Raw genomic sequence first — 27446 nt, forward strand, 5'->3', positions numbered from 1 at the left:
AATGAATAGGTTTTCAAAAAACTGATTATTCGGAAGGAATACATAGTTATTCATCAGACGCACCTGTTCTTGTATTTCCTCCTTTGTACCGAATATTCTGAAGTGCTCCTAGAGCCTGAGCCTTATCCTCATATGTATTCAGTTTAAACTCAGACTTTGCATCGTCGCTGTACTGCACAAAGGAAACCTGAAATGAAATGCATCACAGCGTTCAGCCTCTGACCTGTGTGGCTTCAAGTGATCTCTCCACTACAGTGAATTATGTTGTCAGTCACCACTGAAATAGGAAACCCTGAAGTTATATGTAAATATAGATATAACAGTGGTAAAGTTATTAGTTAATGCTTTATAGAGAAAATACTTGTTAGAACTATGGTGGCACCATATTTAGTCCTGGTTCTCTAGTTCAGCTTGAGGATACAGCACCTATAAAAACTGTTAAAGATTACAAAAAAAAAATGCAAGAAGCTCATGACATAGCAATTAACAGGGAATGTGCCAGAATTTCAGTCATTTGATACATACAGTATAATACACTTCCTGAACTGGAACATTAACTCATCTTGTATATTTGTATATATCCATGTAAACCCAGAGTGAATATTCTGCCTATGTCTATAACGTATATTTCATTTTTCATTTCCTCGTAGTCATAGAATATTAGGGTTGGAAGAGACCTCAGGAGGTCATCGAGTCCAATCCCCTGCTCAAAGCAGGACCAGCATCAACTAAATCATCCCAGCCAGGGCTTTGTCAAGCTGGGCCTTAAAAGCCTCTAAGGATAGAGATTCCACCACCGTCCTTGGTAACCCATTCCAGTGCTTCACTGCCCTCCTAGTGAAATAGTGTTTTCTAATAGCCAACCTAGACCTCCCCCACTGCAACTTGAGACCATTGCTTCTTTTTCTGTCATCTGCCACCACTGAGATGAGCCTAGCTCCATTCTCTTTGGAACCCCCCTTCAGGTAGTTGAAGGCTGCTATCAAATCCCCCCTCCCTCTTCTCCTCTGCAGACTAAATAACCCCAGTTCCCTCAACCTCTCCTTGTGAGTCATGTTCCCCAGTCCCCTAATAATTTCTGTTGCCCTCCGCTGTACTCTCTCCAATTTGTCAACATCTCTTCTGTAGTGGGGGGACCAAAACTGGATGCAATACTCCAGGTGTGGCCTCACCAGAGTCAAATAGAGGGGAATAATCACTTCCCACAATCTGCTGGCAATGCTCCTACTAATGCAGCCCAAATATGCCGTTAGCCTTCTTGGCAACAAGGGCACACTGCTGACTCATATTCAGCTTCTCATCCACTGTAATCCTCAGGTCCTTTTCTGCAGAACTGCTGCTTAGCCAGTTGGTCCCCAGCCTGTAGCAGTGCATGGGATTCTTCCTTCCTAAGTGCAGGATTCTGCACTTGTCCTTGTTGAACCTCATCAGATTTCTTTTTGGCCCAATCCTTCAATTTGTCTAAGTCACTCTGGACCCTATCCCTACCCTCCAGCATATCTACCTCTCCATCCAGCTTAGTGTCATCTGCGAACTTGCTAAGGATACAATGAATCCCATCATCCAGATCATTAATAAAGATGTTCAACAAAACCGGCCCCAGGACCGATCCCTGGGGCACTCCACTTGATGCCAGCTGCCAACTAGACATCGAGCCGTTGATCACTACCCGTTGAGTCCAACAATCTAGCCAGCTTTCTATCTGTCTTATAGTGCATTCATCCAATCCATACTTTTTTAACTTGCTGGCAAGAATACTGTGGGAGACCGTATCAAAAGCTTTGCTAAAGTCAAGATACATCACATCCACTGCTTTCCCCATATCCACGGTGCCACTTATCTCATTATAGAAGGCAATCAGATTGATCAGGCATGACTTGCCCTTGGTGAATCCGTGTTGACTGTTCCTGATCACCTTCCTCTCCTCCAAGTGCTTCAAAATGGATTCCTTGAGTACATTCTCCATGATTTTGCTGGGGACTGAAGTGAGGCTGACCCGTCTGTAGTTACCCGGGTTCTCTTTCTTACCTTTTTAAAATATGGGCACTATATTTGCCTTTTTCCAATCATCCAGGACCTCCCCTGATCGCCACAAATTTTCAAAGATAATGGCCAGTGGCTCTGCAATCATATCAGCCAACTCCCACAGCACCCTCGGATGCATTAGATCCAGCCCCATGGACTTGTGTATGTCCAGCTTTTCTAAATAGTCCATAAGCTGTTCTTTCACCACTGAGGGCTGCTCACCTCCTCCCCATACTATACTGCCCAGAGCAGCAGTCTGGGAGCTGACCTTGTCTGTGAAGACCGAGGCAAAAAAAGCATTGAGTACTTCAGCTTTTTCCACATCATCTGTCACTATGTTGCCTCCCCAATTCAGTAAGGGTCCCACACTTTCCGTGACCTTCTTCTTGTTGCTAACATATCTGTAGAAACCCTTCTTGTGACACTTCACATCCCTTGCTAGCTGCAACTCCAGTCGTGTCTTGGCCTTCCTGATTACACCCCTTCATGATCTAGCAATATCTTTATACTCTTCCCTAGTCATCTGTCCAAGTTTCCACTTCTTGTAAGCTTCCTTTCTGAGTTTAAGCTCACCGAAGATTTCACTGTTAAGCCAAGCTGGTCGCCTGCCATATTTGCTATTCTTTCTGCACATCGGGATGGTTTGTTCCTGCACCCTCAGTAAGGCTTCTTTAAAATACAGCCAGCTCTCCTGGACTCCTTGCCCCCGCATATTAGCTTCCCAGGGGATCCTGCCCATTAGTTCCCTAAGGGAGTCAAAGTCTGCTTTTCTGAAGTCCAGGGTTGGTATTTTGCTGCTCTCCTTTCCTCTAGTCTGTCCCATTTATATTATTAGCATGCCTTAGTAAGCTGGTCCTGAGCAGATGTCTCAGTATTCACACTTATTGAAATCAGTTTATCTTTTTTTAGCCATCATAAATATCTAAAGTGAAGAACTAAGAATGTGTGTAATTGGCCCAGGACAAAAGAGGAAAGGAGCTTTAAGTCTTTCCATAGTAAACCCAGAAAGTTCACAGCTATTCTCCTCCAACAGCTAATTTGCAGCAACTCTCCTGCTGGGCTGAAGAAGAACAATTTTTGAAAACCAAGTAGTGTGAGGTTAGAGCTAGGCAGGATGGAGATACTGGAGAGAAGGTATTCCAGGAGAGGGTCTTTCTCTCTAGAAGTATGTCTGCAGAATGAAATAGCGGGAACCAATGACCTAGAGACATGCATGGGGGAGGAGAGAACTGTTCACAAGCAAGATAACTGGGTGCTGCATTTCAGGAAAACAGAAATAAAACATCCTTCCAAGGAAAATCACTGTCTTCCTTCCTACAAGGGAAGATAGTCTTGCACCAACCGGTGATGGCAAAGCTCCAGAGACATTCTTACTCGTGCCATTCACCTCTAGCTAATAAAAAAGCAATGCTTATGAAAGCAGGACAGAGCTCCTATCCAGTTCCCCTTAACTAGAAGGAAAACAGTCATGATGCAGGGTCTTGACCATGGGGAGATTAACATAAGACAAAATTAAAGGCTCCTCAGGAGTCTGGCAGAGACTCCTGGCAGAGACACATGGAGAACCCCAGGAGGAAGTAGAGACGTTTCAACCTCCCCACTATTCCTTATAGCTTTCTTTTTAAAGATGCATCCAATTTCATCCAGTGAATCCTCTTCTCCAACTCTTCTGCAACTGTTTCCATGCTTTCTTCTGCCCACTGCACATGCAACATCCTTCCTGAACTGACACACCAAGACATTATCCTCATTCATCATCATACTCCTTCTCAATGCCCACTTCTGCTGTGACACTAAAAATTAGCCTATTCATAACAACTATGGAGAGGGGCAGCTGAGGATATTTTATATGCACAAAGAAACAAAAACATGCAACTAACATTACATTGGCCACAGAGCACCCTGACTGCTCTTCCTGTATGCTGATTCCCTTTCATCTGCTTGCCACCTGTCTTTTGTCTTTCAGGATGTCCGCTCTTTTAGACAGGGACTGTGTTTTCCTTTATGTTTGTACAGCACAGTGCACATATATAAATACACACAATACAGTACCAGAATAATCCTATACAACAGAGAAAGGTAGAGGAGATTTTAAGAATTCAGGTTTGTTGGTTTGTTTAATTTCCCTGCAAAATGCATTTAATGGAAATTACCCACCTGAATTCCAGCAGGGTTGATTAAGTCAAAGGCTCCAACAGTATTAAAAACAAATTTCACTACTTTGTTGAAATTATCATCACCAATACTCCAGGAAGCATCAGTCAGGAACACAATGTCTGCTTTGGCGCCTTTGCATACTGAAAGACAAACACAGCTCAATGAACTCTTAAAACACACCCCTCATTCAGGACCGTGGACTAAACAGCACTGTTTTGACCATTTTAAAGCAAGAATGATGAGCAAACATTCAGCAAACTTCAGTCATATGCTCAAGCTGCAGACTACTCTTAAATATTAAAGTAGTGCTTCTCTTGCATGTCTCTCTTGCATTTCCTGGGTTTTGCAGATTTTCGCACAATGCATTCAAGGACATCCCAGGTCAAATCTTGGCATTTTTGTGCAAAAAGCTCATATGAAACAAAATCCTGAAGCGTGCAACTTAACACCAGTTTTCTTGGCAATCTCCACCAAAAATAGGTTCATATGCTAAAGGCAATGCTCACAAATCCACAGTGCATACTGAGAGTCGTGGCCATTCCCCCAAATCTACGCAAACTGCCACCATGACCCAGTGGCTATCTGAGCTCAATGCAACACCCTGGAAAATAGCTAGTATAAAGGGAATAAGGCCCAGTCATCGTTCCCCTGTCTACACCAGGCAGGTGACGGTGTCTGAGCTGCTGCAAAGGGCCAAAGTGGGCCAGAGGATCATTAGGCCCATATATTTTTGAAGTTACTTCAATTCAGGAAAAATATAATTCAATCTAACCTTTGAGTGTGTGGATGTACAGCAAATAAGACAAAATGTACCATGAATCTACAATACACACTTACCATCCCGAGCCGGTGGGATTGTGGGAGGTGGAGGAGGAGGAGGCGGTTGAGTTGGTGCTTCGGTAGGTTTGACGACTGAAGTAAAACAATTAAAACCTTTTATTTAACATAAAATTTTACCCAAGAAAGGACTCCACCCATGTGAATTACCCTGTGTATGACTGAGGAAAGAACTATCAATGCTTTTATTGGTGACCAAGACAAGTAATTCCTAATCAGCGCAGAATAATTTGCTGTTCCAAAAGCAAGTCCTTAATTATGACAAGGGGCCAGATCCTGCCACTCTTACACAAACGGAGAAATCTCTCACTCCGTGGTTACTACCCAATGGGATTAACCTGAGCAAGGTAATACTCCATTTTAATTTCCCCCAAATAATTGCTATTCTCTGTTCCCCAGTTCAAGGAGTTTCCCACTGACTTACACTTGGAGACACAGGAAAATAGACCCCTCAGTTGTGGTACTGTATGTCTTGTACAAACAAGATAATTGTAAAATCTGTAGTCTGGACTATTTCCATCCCATTCTGTTCACACACGTACTATTCATATTGCCCGACTTACCCGTGCGCTCTTTCAGAGAGATGGGCGGTCCCTCAAGGTTTGGGGTCTGAACAAAGACAGTAGCATTGTATTCAGTGTCTGGTGAAAGGCCAGTGAAACAGTGGCTGGTTTCTGTCCCACGTACTGTAATTTCTTGTCCTCGGGATCCTGTGAAAACAAACCCAAAGGAAGGAAAATGTCCGGTCCGGTACTTCCCTTTCCATAGGTGTGCAGAACAAAGCAAGAGAGAGTGCATGCAGGGAGGGTGCTGAAATGGGATGAGTGGCATCTCCGCTGCTTGCTCTTCCCAGCTCAGGAAAGACTCTGTGCAGCAACACTGTGTGGTGGGCGCTCTGCACACTAGTGAGCTCTCAGGCTGTGAAGGGGAAGAGGCAGGGAGCAGCTGCTCTCCATAGTATGCACTCATAACCCCTGGTGAGCAGCAGATTTCCACTGGGAAATCCTAGTGGGAGTTAACATGGATAGAAGCAGCATTAATTTCCAATCTGTGTCTTCTTAGAAAGGCAGGCTGCATGCAGGCCTGGGGAGTTTTACCAACACAGCTTGAATCCTGGGGGAGGCACTGGAGTTGAAATTATCACAAACTCAGGGCCCTCAGCCTGTCACATTATAATCCTTAGTTTAGTCGTGGCATAAAACTGAAACGTACATCCGCCCACGGAACACACAAGGAATCAAAGGAATTTACCATCAGCTGGGTTGAGCTTTAATCTGTAGGAAGATGCTGACCGGTGAGGGGACCATCGGATACAGAAGGTATCCCATCCCACCTTGTAACTTGTTAGATCAGTGACATTCAAGTACACTGCAAAAAAAGGGAAAGTGTTCAATTTATTATCTGGGAAATACAATACATTAGATATAAAATTAACCAGATCAGAAAGAACAATGGCATCAGTAGTTGCTGGTCCACATAGCACTATGGCAGTAAATTTTGCCCGCATGTGGTTTTATTTTAAAAATGTCCACAGAAGAAAAAAATAGTTCTAGTCAATTCATCTCTGCTCTTCCTGTTTAGTCCCACAGATCTGACCTCTGTTATTTACAAAAGCCCAAATTCGGGTACACTTTATTATGCTAAGTACTATCTGATTCTATGGGCTGTCCCACTAAAATCAATAGAACCACTTATAAAGACATTTAGCATGAGGAAAGTGCACCTGATTCGGGCCCCACTGTATTTTATTTTATTTTATTTATTTACTGGCAGTGCCAAGAGCTTTTAATGAGACCATTTAACAAAATGAGGATTTTACAACTTATCCTTTTTTGCTGAAATCTCAAATGGCTCATTAACTGAGTTCAGCAACAAACCAATCCTCCACTGAGCAGGTTCAGCTTTGATGGAATGTGTAGTCAGTCGATATTACCATGAGATGCAATCAGAAGCAGTGAGGGGCCTTAATCTGCATGGTGCTGACTGCACCCTGCAATCTACTAAACACGTTCTAGCCACGTTCTAGTTCTGGGTGTGGCAGGTGTTGAGCAACTTGCAGGCTCAGACCCAGCTACAGCCAAACAAATTGTAAGAAACGGAACTAGAGGATTGTCTCTTGCAAGCCATTAGTAAAAGCAATGTTTAAATAATTTGGGTTTCTAAGCTTAATTTTATTTACGGGCCTGATTCTCACAGGTCTGAGCATCTATAATTGTGGAATATTCAGACCATAAGGATCGAGGCCCTAAATATGGACTTTTCAGTCAACATGAGATCACTTCAACAATTATATCCTATGTGACTACAATAAAAGTGGTTTGGACTTACATGTAGTGCCTTGATCAATCAGGGGTGCGCTGAGTCCAGAATCGTATTGGGCATAAACATTCACATCATAGATAGTACTAGGAGACAGGTTGTGCAATGTGTATGAAGTCACTTCCCCAACAAACACCTCCATTGGTGGCTCGTCGGAACCTTGAGTTAAAGGGAATCACAGAAAAAGACACACAATTCTATGAAGACTCTGCTAGGGCATTATCAGTATTCTTTTATATAATCTGTACCCCTGAGTGGCACAGTTATATCAGCCTAGCCCCCGGTGTACACAGCACTAGGTCTAGAAGCTGGGTGTCTCCAATCAACATAGCTCTCCCACACAGGTGGATTAACTATGCCACTGGAAGCAGCTCTCCTTTCGGCATAGTAGTGTCTTCACTGAAGTGCCACACTGGCGCACCTGCACCAATGCAGCATCTTATGTGTAGGCCTGCCCCAAAACTTGGTCCTTGTTTTAAAAAAACATACTTGTTATTTCTTAAACCTATTACTTGAGTAAACATTCTCATTGCTAATAAAATAAATGGAGCTTTACTAGTGCAATATTTGTATTTAATTTAATTTCCAGAGAAGCATGCAAATGTGGATTCATTCTCATGTCAAATAAAAGCATTGAAGGACTGTCATTCATTCAAACTCTGAGTCTGATTCTGATCACACACTCGTGTAAATCAAGAGCATCTGCATGAAAGATAAGAAGTGTAAAACTGGTGTAAATGAGAAGAGAACAGGCCTGTGACAGGAGATAAAATAGTTGTATTAAATGTCAAATATATAATGAAATCAAATGTACTGTAATGTGTGTGACAATGTATCTGGTGTTCTAACTGTCTTTATTTTGAAACACTGAAGTTAACAGGAAAACTTCTTACTCCTTTAAAGTCAATAAACCCACAAATTAAAATAAGTAAAGAAAACACCTTTAAAGCACAGGGCTCCGTTTTCATTAGGATACACTGGATATTTCCACCCCGATCTCTTAACTCATTACTCATTGTTTTCAAAGTGTTCTCTTCAAAGCAGACAGGTTTTCTTACCTACAGGTTTATATGCAAGTTTGTACCCAAGAACAGGAGATGGGGAGGGATCCCAGGAAACTCTGAATCGTGTATACCACTCATCTGAAATATGTATGTTTTGAGGAGGAAGCAACCCAACTGAAAAGAAAGAATAAGCATTAGAATTGTTATTATAGTAGCAACTGCCTTTTAAAGCTGTATAACAGGTAAACTGTAAACTCCCTGAAGAAGAAATCATGTCTTTTGATATGTTTGCATTGTGCCTAGAACAACAGGAACCCAACACAGATGGGGGCCTCTGGCACTTCTGCAGCAGAACTTATAATTAAGTTATAAGGAGGAGAAATGAGAATACAGTACTTAATGCTAAAGCTAAGTTACCAGTTCGTCCATTTCCTGTCAGCTGTCCACCGTCTCCATCATCATACACAGCCACAACAGTAATTTTATATGGTGTGTCTGACTGCAGTGGCTGTAATATCACATTATTTCTTCTTCCAGGTACTGTTGTCTAGAAATCAGGAGAGAAATACAGATGAATATCTTGTCATATTTTACCTGACATTATAATTGTAATAAATTGTAAATGAGCAACCCTTGTGGAATTTGTGGATGTATTTCACTGCAAATACCCAGTTGTGGTTTTTTAATCCAGCTATGGAGAAATCCATTTTATTGAAAGGGAGACTCCACTGCTTTACCATTTCAGAACAATTTCAGCCTACCTAAAATTAACAGTATTGTCTGTTTAAATTATTTTAAAGTATAACTTTGTAGCTTTTGTCAAAAAAACTGGACTCCTCGTCTCCTTCCCTTTACAATATTGTAGCTATCCCCACACCAGAGTGATATTCCACAGCTTCTCCAGACCTCATTCAGGAATTAAACATCTACACAGACCCACAAAAGATTTCAGAGTAGCAGCCGTGTGAGTCTGTATCCGCAAAAAGAAAAGGAGGACTTGTGGCACCTTAGAGACTAACCAATTTATTTGAGCATAAGCTTTCGTGAGCTACAGCTCACTTCAGCGGATGCATGTGAGCTGTAGCTCACGAAAGCTTATGCTCAAATAAATTGGTTAGTCTCTAAGGTGCCACAAGTCCTCCTTTTCTTTTTACAAAAGGTTTGTTTCCTCCATACATGGAGAGAGGACAAGTTATTGTTGTGGGTTTTTGGAGAGAGAATAAACAAGAGAAGATAAAGCTACTGAAGGGAGGAGGGGAGAGAGAAGATAACCTTGCTGGTGTGTTTCTGTTGTGAGAGTGTGAGTAGAGAAAAGGCAGAGTACCCACAAACACCACGGTCACCTTCTCCAGGGCACAGGGCCAGAAAAGCAGGGTAAAGAGAGATGGAAAGGACACACTCAGAAGGGAAAAGTAGGTGTGAACTGGGCCTGGAGACTGTCCGAAGTCCATAGATGTGGTCAGGCTGGTTCGGGGAGGAGAAGCTATGGAATGACATGTGGTGGGGCTATGATAATGGAATGACATCTGGTAGAGCTATATGCAGAGGGGGATGAGATAAAGACATTTTGCTACCTGTCACAGATTAGCTATATTAATTCATAGTGTATCTCCACTGAGCCATTACAGTTAAACCAGATATGAATTTGGGCCAAGATATAGATCAGCCTCCAGAATATAAAGTCAGAGCCACCCACAGCCATAGAAAAGGTGAAACCTCCATAAATGTTCCTTAACATTAACATTTAAAATTTGAAAGTAAGAAATACTAGTTATTATTTTAATACATTTATCTGTCTAATCAACCTTTCCTATAAAACAGCTGGATTTTTCCTTAAAAAAAAAAAAAACAAATTTGTGCCATCTGCTCCCTCAGCTGTTTCATTGTCCAAAAACTCTTCATGAGAAGTAAGTGCTCTTTTCAGTATCTGGTTTAAACCTTAACAATCTGCAGCTTCTCTTCATGACCACATATTTTCCACATTCTTTGTTCAGTAGTTGGACCAAATAATGTCCTGGATCCTTCTACATCCCCTTTAAAAGCTGAAAAGCCATACTAAGATTCCCTCTCAGTCTCCTTTTTTTCTCCATACTAAACACATTTAACCTTTCCTTTTCAGAGAGAACCATCCACACTATTACTCAATCCCGTTACCCTCCTCCGCTCCCTACCTAGAAGCTAGAAATCCTTCTTTTCAACTTGGCAACCAAAACTGTACACAATATTCCACATTGCCATATCAATGTTTTATGAGATGTCAACAATAATTATTTTGATTTACAAAATTTTGCCTAAATTATACAATCTGTTACCCCCACTTGCTTCCTGCTGCAGCAACGCATCATGGTTTCTCCTTTTGTAGAGACACTTTGGTGCCCCATGGGAGTGCCATGTCCACAAAGTATCATGGGAGATGTAGTCCAAATGGTGGAGAGGAGAATGAGAGCACAAGGCACAGGAACTACAAGTCCCATGAGACACTGACGTGGTATTTCCTAATTGAAATTTTGAGTCTTTGGACAAAATGTTTTCTGTTTTGGGCTGAAAACCAGCATGATTTTGTTTAGTTTTTTGTTTAGTTTTTTTAACAAAAAGTCAATTTTTTTTTTTGCAGAAAGCAGACACTTTTTGAGAAAAAAATTGCTTAATTGAAAATACAATTTCCCATCAAAAACTAATTCTGAAGGGCTAATTTTCAACCAGCCCTATTCAGCAATAATAAATAAACAATAACAGGCAGTTATATAGTGCTCTATAGACCAAATCTTTGTGCCATGGAATTTGATGTGAAGCAGCAGAAAGTTAAGGCACGAACTGTTACAATTCAGACAAAACCCCACAAAAGCAAGTACTATAAAATTTGAATTCAAGTTAACCCAGCTTCCTTAACGCAGCTCATTCTACCTACTGATTGCCCCATATACTGTATGGTGCTGTGGTTACCAGGAGTCCAAGCATGATAATACATAGTATGTGAAGCAGCACATGGCTATTTACCCGAGCACAATTGCTTGAACTAAGCATGCTGTGACAAGCTCAGCTCAGAATCTTCTCCTTGATCTCAACTTTAACACTATAATATGCATTGCTTTCAAGGCCTTGGTGCCTTTCTGTATTTTACGTATGCAACTACTCTGTGGAACTGACTGTTTCACTCAAGAGACTAAGACCCAGCTGCTTAAGTGCGCCCCTTAACACTGCCCTATATAATAATGCCCAAACAATTCATCCCTTCAGCAACCAAAATGTACAATATCCAAATATCAGATATTTTTGTTTTTCTATATATCAGAGGATATTTAAATGATTATTAACAAATGATTATGTATTTATATATTATATATGAATTATATATATAGGCACTTACATATTCATCTATGGGATCTCCAACAGTGGGAGAATAAATGATTCTGTACTGCTGAACTGGCCCATCAGCATGGTCCCATTGAACAGACAGGCTGTTTGTTGTTGGATCAAACACCTTCAAGTTCCTTGGCCCACTGCGAGGTACTAAAAGGGGAATATGTATAAGGACCAATGAAGTGGAGCGAAGACAGAAGTCCTTTCACATTATGATACCCTGGGATATAGAGCTGTCTCAGTGGGTCAGATGTTGCCCTGGAGTGCACATCAAGGACTCCCACTGACCCCTGCATGTACATGTACAGGCAAATATAGATGATAATATCACGGCATTATCCAGAGGTCACATCAGGAGTGGGGCCCAACTGACCAGAATTCTGGCTCTGTGGAAGGGCGGGAAAGTTAGTAACTGAAGCTTGAAATGTGAGCATCCGCATCCATTACAGATTTCTGCCCAAACTCGGGCAGGCAAAACAATTGACAGATTGTCACCTTTGCAGATTTTATATAAATCTGGGCAAACAGTAGAGAAAAGGGTACACACAGAGCAAGGGTTGGCATGTTGCAGCCACAGGCAAGTTCCTCCATCTAGTTACAAGCACAAGGCTGGAATAAGCCAGGTTCACTGTAGGTTTATTCATCTGGGATATCCCTGCTGTCTACCCTCTTACAGAAGGCCTTGTGCTCTCAGCTCATTAGGTAATAACAGACAGGTTTTGCTATTTCAGATAATGGGATGGGGGGGATTTTCGTGGGCTGCCTACAATGGGTTGTACCACGGCTGGCCCTAAACCAAATGGCACCGCAGACAAGGAGCATCTTCAGTGCCTCCCCACCCCCATTTGTTAGCATTTCAAATACCTTATTTTTTATTGCATTTGTAGCCCATTTCACGACTTTGACGCACGATTTTCATGCATGATTTGTCCCTGTCATATAAGACAATAAATTTGCAAACTAGGATCTATAAATCTATATTTATATCTTACTGTTTGACAGGTCACATCCCGACCATAATATACCCGCAAGGGCATGGCTAACAACATTCTAGGAGGTTTGAGGAAAATGTAGTTCTCAGAAAGTCTGGAAGATTCCATGAGATTCTACAAAGGTCTGGAACATTCTAGGAGGTGAGTAAAAATGAATCCACATACGGAATACCTGAAACATGTTACTTCAAACATGTTCCCTTTTGTCACTAACAACAAAAACAGCACCCAAGCCTGGGTCACCTGCCCCTAAATCTGGCCCTGGGTTGTACTCATGTGATTATTATGGCAGACAAGACCCAGAATTCAAGCTGAAATTTATGCCTCTGTTTTGGCAGTAAACTGTCCATTTTAATGTGCTCTTTGTTTTGGAGAGAGAGACAGAGTTAGGAGTGTAGCTGTAACTGAATGTTACAGGCCAAAGGACTTTTTTACTGCTAAAGACCTAGGTTCAATTTAAGCTTACATCACAAGTGTCAGTCTAGTCTGGTCCCTAGTAAGAATTTATCTGCATTACAACCAACAGATAATCTGGCCTAATTGGGAGCTGTTGTTCCAGGGAGGTCTAAAATCAAAAAAGCCATTACTCAGGTGAACTGGCAGACCTACACTGGAAAGCATACATGACATTTGTTTGTAGGCAATACCTCACTCATATAAGCAGCAAATAGAGACGCTAAGATAGCAGTAAACAAACATAATTTTGCCTCTTACTTGTTCTCCCTTGCCCAGAGCTTTGATTTCCCTCTCCATCGGCATACAGAGCCACAACGTTCACAGAGTAAGGAGTGTCAGGGGTCAGGCGCTCCAGCACAACATTGTGAGTGTTTGCTGGAACCACAATCTGGGAGGGAAAAAGAGGGTGAAGTGAGAGTGACAGGTCCATACAACATCCTAATACAGATAACGCCCTGTAAAATTATTATTATTCAAATTAATTATCAGTCATTTATATTGAAAGGAGGAAATTTGGGAGCCTGATCCTGTTGTGTATTTTCCAACTACAATAATGCAATTTTATAGGAACCAGCCAGTACTGCTTGCCTAACACAAAACTCAACAGCAGGAGATGCAATTATGTGGCAGTAGAATACAGAAGTTCTCATTCTGCAAAATGACTTTTTTTCTAAAATGCTGATAGTTTAAAACCATAATTATTGTACGTGTTTTGAACATGAAATGTTCATGAAAAAGTTGTGACTGGTAAAGATAGAGACATGCAGAAATCCAGAGCAAAATATTGCTCCATTGTGGTTTAGTGACATATGCTAAGGATACATTTTCAAAAGGGCCTCTATTAGGTCTCACACGTTTGCGCAGTTATAAGTACTCACACTTGACAGATGCCAACAATACATTACAAATTCTGACAGGTTCACACAGACGTTGGACTGTTCATAGTGCACATATTTGTATCTGTAGAGTGTGGGTGACAGTCTACACATACAAGGGCTCAGGTACCCCTAAAACTTCTTATCCAAATCAATGCATATATAAAGTCCTAATTTTATATCCCAAGAGAGCCCTGAAGCCATTCCCACATACACATAAATAGTCTTTGCTTTGTATTTCTTATGTTTAAAAATCAATATTCCAATTTAATTTCCTTTTGTTGGCAATACAATAAAGGATTCTCAACAGCAAATTTAAAATGGGTGGGGCTTTTATTCTTTTACTCCACTGAATGGTGCGATTACATACAGCACATTAAATTCATATGGAAATGGGGTTTTCAGCAGAGATGCCGCATGCAGATAGATTACAATCCATGGCACAATGAGGGGGGAACGGGGGCACTGGGCACCCCCAGCCCCAGGGGAAAGTGAAGTAGACGGCACCAGGAATCTCCAGGAGAGTGGGAGGATTGAATCCAGGCTTTTGGTGTTTCTTGGAGAAGCAGAGATGCAGCAGGAGGATGGGGTCTAGTGGTCCCAGAACTGCCTGGCCTCTGGTGGGGATGATGCTCTTCAGCCTGACCACCCCTCTGGGTAATAGCTCAGGGCTGAGTGAGGGGAGAGGAGACCATGGGGCTAGGTGTAGGGGGAAAGCTTGGAGCTGGTTCTGTGGGGGACGAGCATGGGGCTAGATGGGGTACAATGGGAGGGGAGTGCGTGTAGAGTAGGGTGCTAGATGGGGAACATGGATCTGGGTGCAGCAACAGCGAATGAGAACTCAGGGCTGGGAGCAGGGGCAGCGGAGGTATGGATACTGTGTGGGGTTGGGTGCAGGGGAAGAATGTGAGGCAAAGAGTATGGTGCAGAGCAGGGAAGGGAGAGTTCTGGGCCTTCTGCTTAGGAGAATTCTGCTCGCACCCCTGGTTACAACTGTTTTGTTACTACAAGTCAGTGATCATTGGAGGTGACATCCTCAGAGCTTCTCTGAGGAATACTCAGGAGGCTGAATAACTTACAGACTCTGATGGCCTTGGGCCAACCAGCGGAGCGTAGACAACTCTATACTGTTGTACTGGACCCGGTGCAGGTTCCCATCGGACATTCAGGGTGTTCGGTGTAGGGTTGTAAACTTGTATGTTTCTTGCCGCTCCTCTCACCACTAAGCCAAGGATATTTTAAATAAGTGTTACAGAGATGAGTACACAAGAATAACTCTGTTCTGTCCGGACACACATAGTAGCACAAAAAGGTGCTAAGATAACAGTTCATCTGTCTAAGGTACTTATGTGGCCTTCATTACCACAGTATCTGAGCATCTCACAGTCTAATGTGTTTATCCTCACAAACACCCATATCAGGTATGCAAGCGCTCTGGTCTCCATTTTTATAGATGGAAAGCAGAGGTACAGGTAGACTAGTGAATTACCCAAGGGCATACAGAAAGTCAGTGATGAAGCAGGGAATTGAACTCATGTGTCCCAAGTCACAGGCTAACATCCTAATCATTGGAACATGCTTCCTGTCAGCAAAAGCAGACTGAAAGCCTTCCTTACAGAAAGCAATGAAGATTGAGTACGTTGTGAAAGTGAATCATGATACACTCATATCATGATCAATGATAGACGTGAACATCATTCTTATGTACCTGCCCTACAATTAACTCAGGATCAGGAAATTTGCAGAGGCAATGTAAAGTAAATTAGGACTATACAACATCTATAATTTTGAATTATTTATATATAAATCCTAAGATGTTATGAATAAGACCACTTCACTTACAAGTTCTCCCAATGTCAGATACACGTCCACCATCCCCTTCCGGGTAAGCTGGAACCACAGTTATTTTGTAAGGTGTGTCAGGCTGGAGAGATCTCAGGATGATATAATTTGTGTTCCCTGGTACTGTTGTCTGTTGGTTTAAAAAAAGTGGTGTGGTATTTAAATAAAGGATGAAACAATTGAGCATTTCAAGTCCGACTGTTACTGCAGATGTCAGTTTAAACTATTTTACATTTTCTTAATGATCCCAAAAAGGAATCTACAAATGAAGTCAGTGGGGCTACTCTGATTTATATCAGCTCAAGGTATCTGACCTAGTAATTATTACAAATTATATTCAAAAGCACATTTTCTTTTTACTTAAAGGCATAGCTACAGCCACATCTGTGCAACTTAACATGACAGACTGCAACTGCACGTTGGTTTAGAAGCCTGCTTCTGATGTCAAGGACCTCTGTATGCTTCCTAGGGTCATCTGTTAAAAAGGAAGTGACACTATCTTTTCCAAAATTGGAACACAGGAGAAACTTGAAACTGAAACTCAGCCAAAGAAAGAAACATTTGGCTGGATAATGTAAAGATAAATGTCCATATTCCACCCAATTTACACACAAATTATGAGTGATGGCTGGAAATACAAGATGCCAGCTGAAGAAACTTTCTTCTCCTTATGAAAAGCTATTTATATGGATACTGGAACTCTGAAGCAAAATAGCAGTTTTCTGGGTAGAGGAGAGTATCTTAGGCAAAACCAATGCAAAGGACTAATAGTGCTTTGTCAGTTTAAAAGTCAAATAGTTAAAGGGAAAGTTATTATTTAATTTAACTTTTAATTTAATGTTTATTACTCCTTCAGAATTACTTTCATTCTATTTATTCTATTCTACACAGGTTTTTATACTTCCCTCATCATTGTACTATCTGAGCACCTTCCACCAGTGCATTGAGTAACGTAGCTAACATCTGTCACGTCTAATTTGTTCTCTCTCTCATTCTCTCTCTCCAGGCAGGGAAATGTGGGTGCAGTGGAGTGTTTTGCTGTGGTAGCAGGGGTTTTGTGCTGTTGACTGTTTATTATTTTTAAGTGTGCACCCGCTGCTGTGTGTGTTTCTGTTAGAGGAAGTAGGTCAAAGAAGTGTGCCTTGAACTTAGGAGTGAAGGAGTTTGTTCCACAGGCCTGATAAAACTCTGTATTTAAGATTTATATTCATAGAATCATAGAATATCAGGGTTGGAAGGGACCTCAGGAAGTCATCTAGTCCAACCCCCTGCTCAAAGCAGGACCAATCCCCAATTTTTTCCCCAGATCCCTAAATGGCCCCCTCAAGGATTGAACTCACAACCCTGGGTTTAGCAGACCAATGCTCAAACCACTGAGCTATCCCTCCCCCCCAAATGATTCCATTCCCAGCAGTGATTGTTATTTGCTATGCTACACATTCCCTTGGAACTGACCTGGACTAATGGTGGACTTAGGACCAGATCCCACTGGTATCAACTCCAAAACCCGCAAGGATTGGTTTAAGACAAGGATTTGGCTCATAGCGCTATATCTCAACTCAGTTATTTTTAGAGTTCAGTACTAATAATATCACATAAATAAGTAACATTACATACTTGTAAAGGCAGGTAGTAACAAAAATCTCAGGTTAATACAGTAATACCACTTAGCACTTATATAGAGCTTCTCATCAATAGATCAGTGCTCTCTGAAAGACAGATAAGTGGCACTATCATTATTTTACTGGTGGGAAAACTGAGGTACAAAGAGGTGAATGGTAAGATTTTCAAAAGTGATTAGGCTCCTAATTTCCTTTTACAAGGTGTGATGTAGGCACCTAAATCACTGAGGTGTTTTTGAAAATGTTACCCAAAGTTACTTGAATAATGTCATACTATCGGTAGCAAAGATGGGAACAGAAATGAGATCTCCTAAGTCCTTATCCACTAGCCCATCCCCTTATGACAACATTCATGCCCATATATTTTGCCTTCAGAAGGAGAAGTGCAGGAGTTGCTGTGGAATACAGTTGCTCCCATGTGCTAACATCTAATCGCTGAAGATTTGCTTCTTAATATATTACATTAAAAAAGTGGTATTAAGTCATGAGCTCACTGACTTCCATGGAACTACTCCGAATTTATATTAGTGTAGCAGAGAACAGAATTTGCACAAGGTCTATATATATCCTTGTATTGGGGTGAGGCACTCATCATTGTCAATTTTTGTTCAGGGGGTTATACTGCAACTTATCTGGGACAACTAATAAGACCCACAAGAATGATTACCATTTCCTCTGCACCACCTGTTGTTGGCACATAATATACTTTATACTGGCGAGGACTTCCTTCAGCATGATCCCATCGTACACTCAGCGTGCTGGTGGTTGGATCATACACCCGGAGGTTCTTTACTGTGTTGAGTGGCTCTGAAATACATTGAAAGCCCTGTCAGACTGCTGAAATCACACTCCCTCTCAGGCAAATGCACTACAATTAACACAGAGAATGAAGCACACATGCTATGAAGGGAGGGGAAAAGATTTCTGATGTTTTCAAGTTGTGGGGTAGGGACAAAATGAGGTGGATTATACTCCAGAAGGTCCACACTATGAGACCTACCCCCTCACCCCCTCCCGCAAAACTAATCGATCTGCTGATCTCCAGCGCAAGGTATAAATGGTTTCACAGCCATTTGCTAATGGAGACACCACAGACAGTTCTTTTACTTACTGGTCTTGCCCCTGCCTGTCATCCGTCCTCCTTCCCCATCCACATACATAGACGATACAGTAATAGTGTATGGCGTGTCGGGTTGCAGCTTCTGTAGTACGACACTGTTCTGCCTCCCTCCTACCACGGTCTGGAGTAAAACAAAAATGAACCATTAAAATCACTTATTTACTAAGTCTTACTCTCTAGTAAAAAATATAAGTATTCGATACACACAACAGAATCCTGTATAGACTACATGGGGCATTGCTCCCATCATGATCAGAAAGCTCACTAATAAATTAAACAGTAATTATATTCAGTTCAGTGTGGCATATTCATTAAGGCTGGTTTTAAAAGACTACAGTAATACAAAGACAGCATTTGTTAAAAGATTTCCAAATCTATATATAACAATTAAATATAGACCTTCAATCTCTTTAGCGGCAATGTAAAGGAATTTCTTCCCAGACGGGTCCTGATCCATAGCCCATCAAAATCAATGGGAGTCTTTCCATTAACTTTCGAAGAGCTTTGGAGCAGGCATATCATGCCCATTGCTCAGGTGTATTTCAATAAATGATTATAACACTTTGTAGAGCTCTAAAACATAAATAGTTGTATAATATTAAAATCATGGAATTCTAGCCTCACTTTCACACATTTCGTTGCATGTTGATTCTAGAAATGTCCTAAACATTTTTGCTTTAATCCAAAAAGTACAATAAATCTTCTACTTCAATTATACTTAGACAGTTAACCATGTGACTTCAGCCCTTATCAGATCACATAAGTAAAGATTTATAGTGATGTGAGAATGGCACCACTCTAGCAGGCTCAATTTTCTTTCATTATGTGAAATCGGTGTTTTTATACATCGCTGAAAGTAGCCTAACAATCTTCTTATACAATTTGTACATTTTAACAGTCTACTGAATTCAGATGTTTATGCCACAGCAATTAGAATCTGTTGAAAATGGAGAACTCCCAAAATGAGTAAGCATTTAGACATCTGGACATTTTACTGGAGTCCAGATGTTTTTAACCTAGTGCCCATCCACTGACATATTCTAAATTTCAGAGTAATCTACAGTCTTTAGCAGAACAACCTTTAGCATATGCTAACAAAACAAGAAACTCAAATAAATGGGTTTAAATCCTTGTTATCTGTATACAGTTACTAAGGGCCAGAGTTTTAAAGGTGATTAGGTAGGTTCCTAAGTGCCTGCCTAACTCCTGTTGGAAGTAAGGCAGCCAGGCGCTTTTGAAAATACCCTCTTTAGGTGCCTAAATACCTTTACAAATCTGGTCCAAAGTCACTAGTATTTGCCCAGATCCTGGGGTGTGGCTTTAAGCCACCTTTCTCTTCCCTGGTCATGGAGCTGTTGGGCGCCCAACCAGTCTCTCAAAGCAACCTACAACCCCTTTTTGAAAATTTGGCTTTGAAAGTTTTCGATGAGGTACTGATATAATCCAGTAGTACCAGCAGTTCAATAAAATACCTACACCAAAAAGGTAGTCAATAAATTACCATCATATGGCTGGTAATGATTAGCAAATATTGATTTTGTTGATCAATATACCATGAATCCAAAAAATATATATAATGTATTATATAATATAAATGTGAGGCTTGGAAATGGCCACCTGGGTGATCACTAGTCCAATGGTTCTCAACATTTTTGTTCTGAGAAACACTCTCTAGGAGGAAGTCTCCTCATGGATTATTTCTTCTCCCAGTCCACTACAGATCTGCTCCCTAGGTGGGTGAGAATAATTGATCTAGTCCATCCCCTGTATCGCTGGAAGACAGAGTATTCATAAAAAGAAAAGGAGTACTTGTGGCACCTTAGATTTCTACAGAATGCCTCTTCTTTCCCTGTCTCACTTGAAAACCACCAGTTACAGATCACAGCCCCTCTTGGCAACTCATTCCCTGTTTAATTGACCTTATCACTGTTCTCTCTTGTTTACTGACTTTTCACTTTCACTGCACTGACTGTTGAAAACACACTCCCTTTTTGTTAATTCCTCACAGATATTTCTAGGCCTTTCTAACATACGTTGCTGCTTATTGACATGGGTTTGGATTTTTGAAGAATCACATATTTCACATTTCAATTCAAATATATGCTGTTCATAGAAAAGTAAACTTGAATGTGAAAACATCCAGCCAAATCTAAAGTAAATACCATACTGTGAACAGACACAATGCAAAAAACAGCTTCCTAGAAGGACTGGTAACCTAATAACTCTTTCCTGTACTGTTACTGATTTTTAGCAATAGAACTGGCTAAATCTGGTTATTTTGAACATTTTTCATAATGAACCAAAAGGGTAGACAATCAACTGGCCATGCTATTAATCAATAGGATTTGGTTTTGTTATTAGTAGCATACATTTCAGGTAAACTGGGTGACAAGCGGAGGGGCTGGATCAGTGGTTGCCAAACTGTGCTGTATGGACAACCAGTGGTGTACAGAGCACTAGCTGGTGGTCTGTGAGAAGCTGGTCACATGGTGCTGACTGTTCTCCTTGTTTACAGCACCTGAATCACATTAAAAGACGCTAAACGACCTTCAATGTTTTCCTAATATTACTTTCTCTCCTAAGCAGTTGCTGTAGTTCCATAGAGCTGTTACCAATTCACTACTGGAACAGCCGGTGGTCCACGCTATCTTGAATTAGTCACCATGACACAGTCCCTCTATTAGCATGTGAACCACACAGTGAAAATCTCAGACAAGCCCTGGACTGGAAGACGTTTGTGAATCACAGTTCTCTAGGACTTATATTTTGATATTTTTATTTGATTTGTACATATTTAAGGTAGAAATATAGCTAGTTTTACTTTATTATCTGATCTGTACAGATAATGGGATGCAAGACAATCTCAAGAAAATTGATTTTCCACATGGCCACTTTTTTCCCCATAGAGAACATATTAGTTTGGAAATTTATATTTAATACATAAATACCATATTTATTTTGACCATAAATTTTCATCTAAAAATGCCCCTGATTAATATCTGCACTGCTCTGATTTGAAACTTAATTGTTCTGACACACTAATCTTAAGAACTACATGATCAAATTTGTTTTTCATGGTCTAATAATTATAGTGCTTAAAAATTAGTTACCGATTGTTCAGCGCCATCCCCAGTTGTACGCTGGTAAGTGATCCTGTATCTCTGCACTCGGCCACTGGCTGGATCCCACTTTACAGTCAGGCTATTGGAAGTCGCATTGTACACCTGAAGGTTTCGTGGGCCGCTCTTTGGTGCTGAAGTTATTGAAGCACAGGTTAAGCACACAGTTCAAACAAAGGGTCAGATTCTGTACTCAGATGTGTGCCAGGATGCCACTGGCTTCACTGAGCCAGGCATGTGCAGAATTTGGCCCAAAGTTTTCAGAATACAACAAAGAAGAGAATTTAACTGGAATGTTAGTAAAATAACAAAGCATGTGTTAACCATATGTTTAGTATCATTCCAAATACAAAATTATATTTATTAATAAGCTGAGATCATCGTAAATACACTATTCAGTTTTAAATGGGAATTATGACTTCTTTAAATAACATGAAACCTGAGAATTCAGGTTCTTACCTTGTGTTGTTGGACGTATTGCAGGTACTAGGAAAAAGCACAAGAATTTTTTAGAAGTATTGCATATATGCCTTTAATTCTAATTTAATAGCTAATAATAATAATAATAATAATAATAATTAGGCAGTTAACTCACAGGATTAACTCAAAAAAATTAATCACAATTAAAAAAACTAATCACAGTTTTAATCACACTGTTAAACAATAGAATACCAATTGAAATGTATTAAATATTTTGGATGTTTTTCTACATTTTCATATATATTGTATTCTGTGTTGTAATTGAAATCAAAGTGTATATTATTTTTATTATAAATATTTGCACTGTAAAAATGATAAAAGAAATAATATTTTTCAGTTCACCTCATACAATTACTGTAGTGCAATCTCTTCATTCTGCAAGTGCATCTTACAAATGTAGAATTTTTTTTTGTTACATAACTGCACTCAAAAACAAAACAATGTAAAACTTCAGAGCCTACAAGTCCACTCAGTCCTACTTCTTGTTCAGCCAATCGCTAAGACAGACAAGTTTGTTTACATTTACAGGAGATAATGCTGTCCTTTTCTTATTTACAATGTCACCAGAAAGTGAGAGCAGGCATTTGTATGGCACTTTTGTAGCGGCATTGCAAGGTATTTACGTGCCAGATATGCTAAACATTCATATGCCCCTTCATGCTTTGGCCACCATTGCAGGGGACATGCATTAATTAAATTTGTGACTGAACTCCTTGGGGGAGAACTGTATGTCCCTTCCTCTGTTTTACCCACATTCTGCCATATATTTCATGTTATAGCAGTCTTGGATGATGACCCAGCACATGTTAATTTTAAGAACACTTTCACCATAGATTTGACAAAATGCAGAGAAGGTACCAGTGTGAGATTTGTAAAGATAGTTACAGCATTCAACCCTAGGTTTAAAAATCTGAACTGCCTAACAAAATCTGAGAGGGAGGAGGTGTGGAGCATGCTTTCAGAAATCTTAAAAGAGCAACACTCCAATGTGAAAACTACAGAACCTGAACCACCAAAAAAGAAAATCAACCTTCTGCTAACGGCATCTGACTCAGATAATGAAAATAACATGCGTTGGTCTGCAGTGCTTTGGATTGTTATCGAACAGAACCCGTCATCAGCAACAATGTGTGTCACCTGGAATGGTGGTTGAAGCACGAAGGAACATATGAATCTTTAGCATATCTGGCAGGTAAATATCTTGCGACACTGGCTACAACAGTGCCATGCAAACGCCTGTTCTCAGTTTAAACAAGAAGTGGGCAGCATTATCTCCTGAAAATGTAAACAAACTTGTTTGTCTGAGCAATTGACTGAACAAGAAGTAAGACTGAGTGGACTTGTAGGCTCTAAAATTTTACATTTTTATTTTTGAATGCAGTTTTTTGTATGTAATTCTACATTTGCAAGTTCAACTTTCATGATAAAGAGATTGCACTACAGTACTTGTATTAGGTGAATTGAAAAATACTATTTCTTTTGTTTTTTACAGTTCAAATACTTGTAATAAAAATAAGTATAAAGAGCACTGTACACTTTGTATTCTGTGTTGTAATTGAAATCTATATATTTGAAAATCTACAAAACATCCAAAAAGATTTAAATAAATGCATTCTATTATTGTTTAACAGTACGATTAATCGCGTGATTAATCACAATAAAATTTTTAATCACTTGGCAGCCCTAATAATAATAATAATAATAATTAATAATACACATTATCCCTTTTAGGGAATTGATTACTTACATGTCCGCTCACTGCCAATCAAGTCATCACTTTCGGATTCATCAGGATAGATGGCAGTAACTGAGACATCATATAGGGTGTCTGGGTTCAGATTTTCGAAAACCAGAGTATTTTCATCGCCATTTAGGATGGTCTGGTCGTGGGAGGAAAGAAAGGAGATAACAGAGCATTTTTCTTTACATTGTGACATTTTAGTTGGCTGCAAATATTGGATCAGATCCTGAAAACCTCTCCACATACAATTCCCACCGAAGGGTTTCCAAGATTGAGGCCATTCACAAATTTAATTTCAGATAAAAAATAGTGCTCTGAGAGGGTCCTAAAGAAAACTGCATGTTGACTATTCATTCCTACCTCCTGCTTTTCTGTTCCACCATAGGGTCCCCAGGTGATTCTATAGAGAGCCACATCTGGAGCTCCATGGTCCCAAGTGCCTCTGAAACTTTGCTTTGTTACTTCTGTGAGTCTGAGATTGACTGGTGCTGGTACAGGCACTATTATGAAGAAAGGAAAAATACTTCTCAAAACAAACAAACAAAAGATACAGCCTATAAACTAAGAATAATCACAATCACAAAGCTCCATTAATAAACAACTTTCTATGCAACAGAGTATGCTCCCAGACATATTTCCAATGACTTTAATAGTAAATTGTAGTGTTACTCAGCACTTATACAGAGCAATTTGTCTTTCATACGGCCAGGTCCTCAGCTAATATAAACTGGCACAGCTCCATTGACTTCAGTAGAACTACACCGATTCATAGCAGCTGAAGTTCTGGTACATAGATTTCCCAGAAGGTATAATTATACCATCTAGTCTGACCTCCTGCATAAATAATCTTTAGAACTTCACCCAAGAATTCCTGCACTGAACCCAATATCTTGTGGCTGAACACTTTCCTTGATGAGCTGTTTTTTCTATCACTGACAAAAAATCTGCTAGGTTAAAAAACTTTTCAGTATCAGCCTTCTTTTCCTTGTGTAGGATCTGAGTATTTTATAAAAGGGCAGAGGGCTATTCCCATTTTACAGATGAGGAAACTGAGACAAACAGTGGCTTATGTGAGGCCACACAGTTTATCAATGACACAACTGGGAACAGAACCCACATGTCCTGATTCCTAATGCTATGCCTTATCCACTAGACAGCTTCAGAAGTTGCATAGGTCCCAGAGAGCAGAATTCTGCCCTCTAAGCATTTTACTTAATAAGAAGAATTTAGAATTCTCAAAGTGCAGGTTTAAGAAATGGATTACATGATATTGCTGCCTAAATTCTACAATAAAATGCAGCACATTTTGCTTAAACAGAATTTAAGAAATTCTAAGAAATTCTAAGAAATTCTAAGAAATTCTAAGAAAACATATTTAATAGCAGAGTTAAATTAAATATTCCCACAACTTACAAGTGGTAGCTTTAGCAGCTACTGGGATAGATTCTCCTTCATCATATACTGCAACGAGTTGTATATCATACGGAGTTTGTGAGAGAAGACTAGAAAGGACTGTGCTCGTTTTTGATTTATCAACTTCCACCTAGAAACAAAAATAAAGGCAGCAGAATTGTAAATTGACACACAGTTAAATTTCTGTCCCTATACATGCACATTAATATATTGTAGTCATTGCTACAAAAAAAAAGACCAAGATATTCTGGGATAATTTTGCACTCCTTTTCGGGGTGCAATTTGTACCTACATTGTTGCACCTGCACTTGAACTGTGGGTACAAATCTGGGTACTCATACCTCTGACTACCTGACTGTAGCTACTCAAACGACTTGTTTTGCACCAAGTACTGTAACTGGCACCTAGAGTTAACTTCAAGTCACCAGGGCCTGATGAAATACATCATAGAATTCTCAAGGAGCTGACAGAGGCAATATCTAAGCCATTAGCAATTATCTTCAAAAGTCATGGAAGACAGGAGAGATTCCAGAGGACTGGAAAAGGGCAAATATAGTTACAATCTATAAAAAGTGGAATAAGGACAGCCCAGGGAATTACAGATCAGTCAGCTTAACTTCAGTACCCAGAAAGATAATGGAGCAAATAATTAAGCAATTACTTTGCAAACACCTGGAAGATAATAAGATGATAAGTAAAAGTGAGCATGGATTTGTCAAGAACAAATCGTGTCAAACCAATAGCTTTCTTTGACAGGATAACAAGCTTGTGAATGGGGGGAAGCAGTAGATGTGGTATATCTTGACTTTAGTAAGGCTTTTGATACTGTCTCACATGACCTCATAAAAAAACTAGGGAAATACAACCTATATATAGCTACTATAAGGTGGGTGCATAATTGGTGGGAAAGTAGTTATCAGTGGTTCACAGTCAAGCTGGAAGGGCATATCAAGAGAGGTCCTGCAGGGATCAGTTCTGAGTCTGGTTCTGATCAATACCTTCATCAATGATTTAGATAATGGCATAGAGAGAGTACACTTATAAAGTTTGTGGATGATACCAAGCAAGGAGGGGTTGCAAGTGCTTTGGAGGATAGATTTAAAATTAAAAATGATCTGGACCAACTGAAGAAATGGTCTGAAATAAATAGGATGAAATTCAATAAGGACAAATGCAAAGTACTCCACTTAGGAGGGAACAATCAGTTGCACACATACAAAATGTGCCTAGGAAGGAGTACTGTAGAAAGGGACCTGAGGGGTCATAGTGGATCACAAGCTAAATATGAGTCAACAGTGTAACACTGTGGCAAAAAAAGCATACATCATTCTGGGATATATTAGCAGGAGTGCTGTAAGCAAGACACAAGAAGTAATTCTTCCACTCTACTTTGTGCTGATTAGGCCTCAACTGGAGTACTGTGTCCAGTTCTGGGTACCACATTTCAGGAAAAATGTGGACGAATTGGAGAAAGTCTAGAGAAGAGCAACAAAAATGATTAAAGGTCTAGAAAACATGACCTGTGGCGGAAGATTGAAAAAATTGGGTTTGTTTAGACTGGAGAAGAAAAGACTGAGAAGGGTCATGATATGCATTTTCAATACATAAAAGGTGGTTAGAAAGAGGAGGGAGGAATATTGTAGCTGCCAACAGCTGATGTTCTCTGTTTTTATTACCTGTTTCTAATATTATATTTAAGCTTCTTACAGTAAAACAATCTTCAGTTAGTTGCTAAAATGCTTTCCACCTACCTCTTTTGGTTCGTCTCCCAAAGTTGTTTTGTATCTCAATAGGTATTTGCGGACTTTTCCTGGGGCAGGATCCCAAATGACATTCATGCTGCTGTGAGTAATGTCTCTAACCCTCAAGCTTTTGGCTCCAGCTAAAGGTACTGTAAAATAGGAATAATAATATACAACTACCATTCTCAAAGTGGAAAGGAAACTCTTCTTGCATCTTTTTTTGTTAAAAAAAAAAAAAAAAGCCAAAAACGTAACAAAGGGAATCCCTGTTTTGGTCACCTGATGAGTCATTTCAACAAATTATCCAGCCACCACAATAGTTGAAGAACTGTACTCTGCTCA

The 27446-nt window shown here is 40.1% G+C and overlaps 1 protein-coding gene across 1 annotated transcript in view; it reads right to left on the reverse strand.

The window, feature by feature from the left end:
- COL12A1 (collagen type XII alpha 1 chain) overlaps positions 1 to 27446 on the reverse strand; it is a 132479-nt gene that overhangs the window by 41114 nt on the left and 63919 nt on the right. Inside the window, 20 exon segments of the mRNA XM_073336466.1 lie at positions 64 to 187; positions 4183 to 4322; positions 5020 to 5094; positions 5583 to 5729; positions 6271 to 6387; positions 7348 to 7497; positions 8397 to 8516; positions 8760 to 8889; positions 11710 to 11852; positions 13409 to 13538; positions 15105 to 15247; positions 15868 to 15997; positions 18157 to 18296; positions 18601 to 18730; positions 21720 to 21862; positions 22188 to 22214; positions 23956 to 24088; positions 24310 to 24449; positions 25363 to 25492; positions 27114 to 27253. Of these exon segments, the coding sequence (XP_073192567.1) occupies positions 64 to 187; positions 4183 to 4322; positions 5020 to 5094; positions 5583 to 5729; positions 6271 to 6387; positions 7348 to 7497; positions 8397 to 8516; positions 8760 to 8889; positions 11710 to 11852; positions 13409 to 13538; positions 15105 to 15247; positions 15868 to 15997; positions 18157 to 18296; positions 18601 to 18730; positions 21720 to 21862; positions 22188 to 22214; positions 23956 to 24088; positions 24310 to 24449; positions 25363 to 25492; positions 27114 to 27253 (2532 nt within the window).

Source organism: Lepidochelys kempii, chromosome 3, assembly GCF_965140265.1.
Source record: "Lepidochelys kempii isolate rLepKem1 chromosome 3, rLepKem1.hap2, whole genome shotgun sequence".
NCBI lineage: Eukaryota > Metazoa > Chordata > Testudines > Cheloniidae > Lepidochelys > Lepidochelys kempii.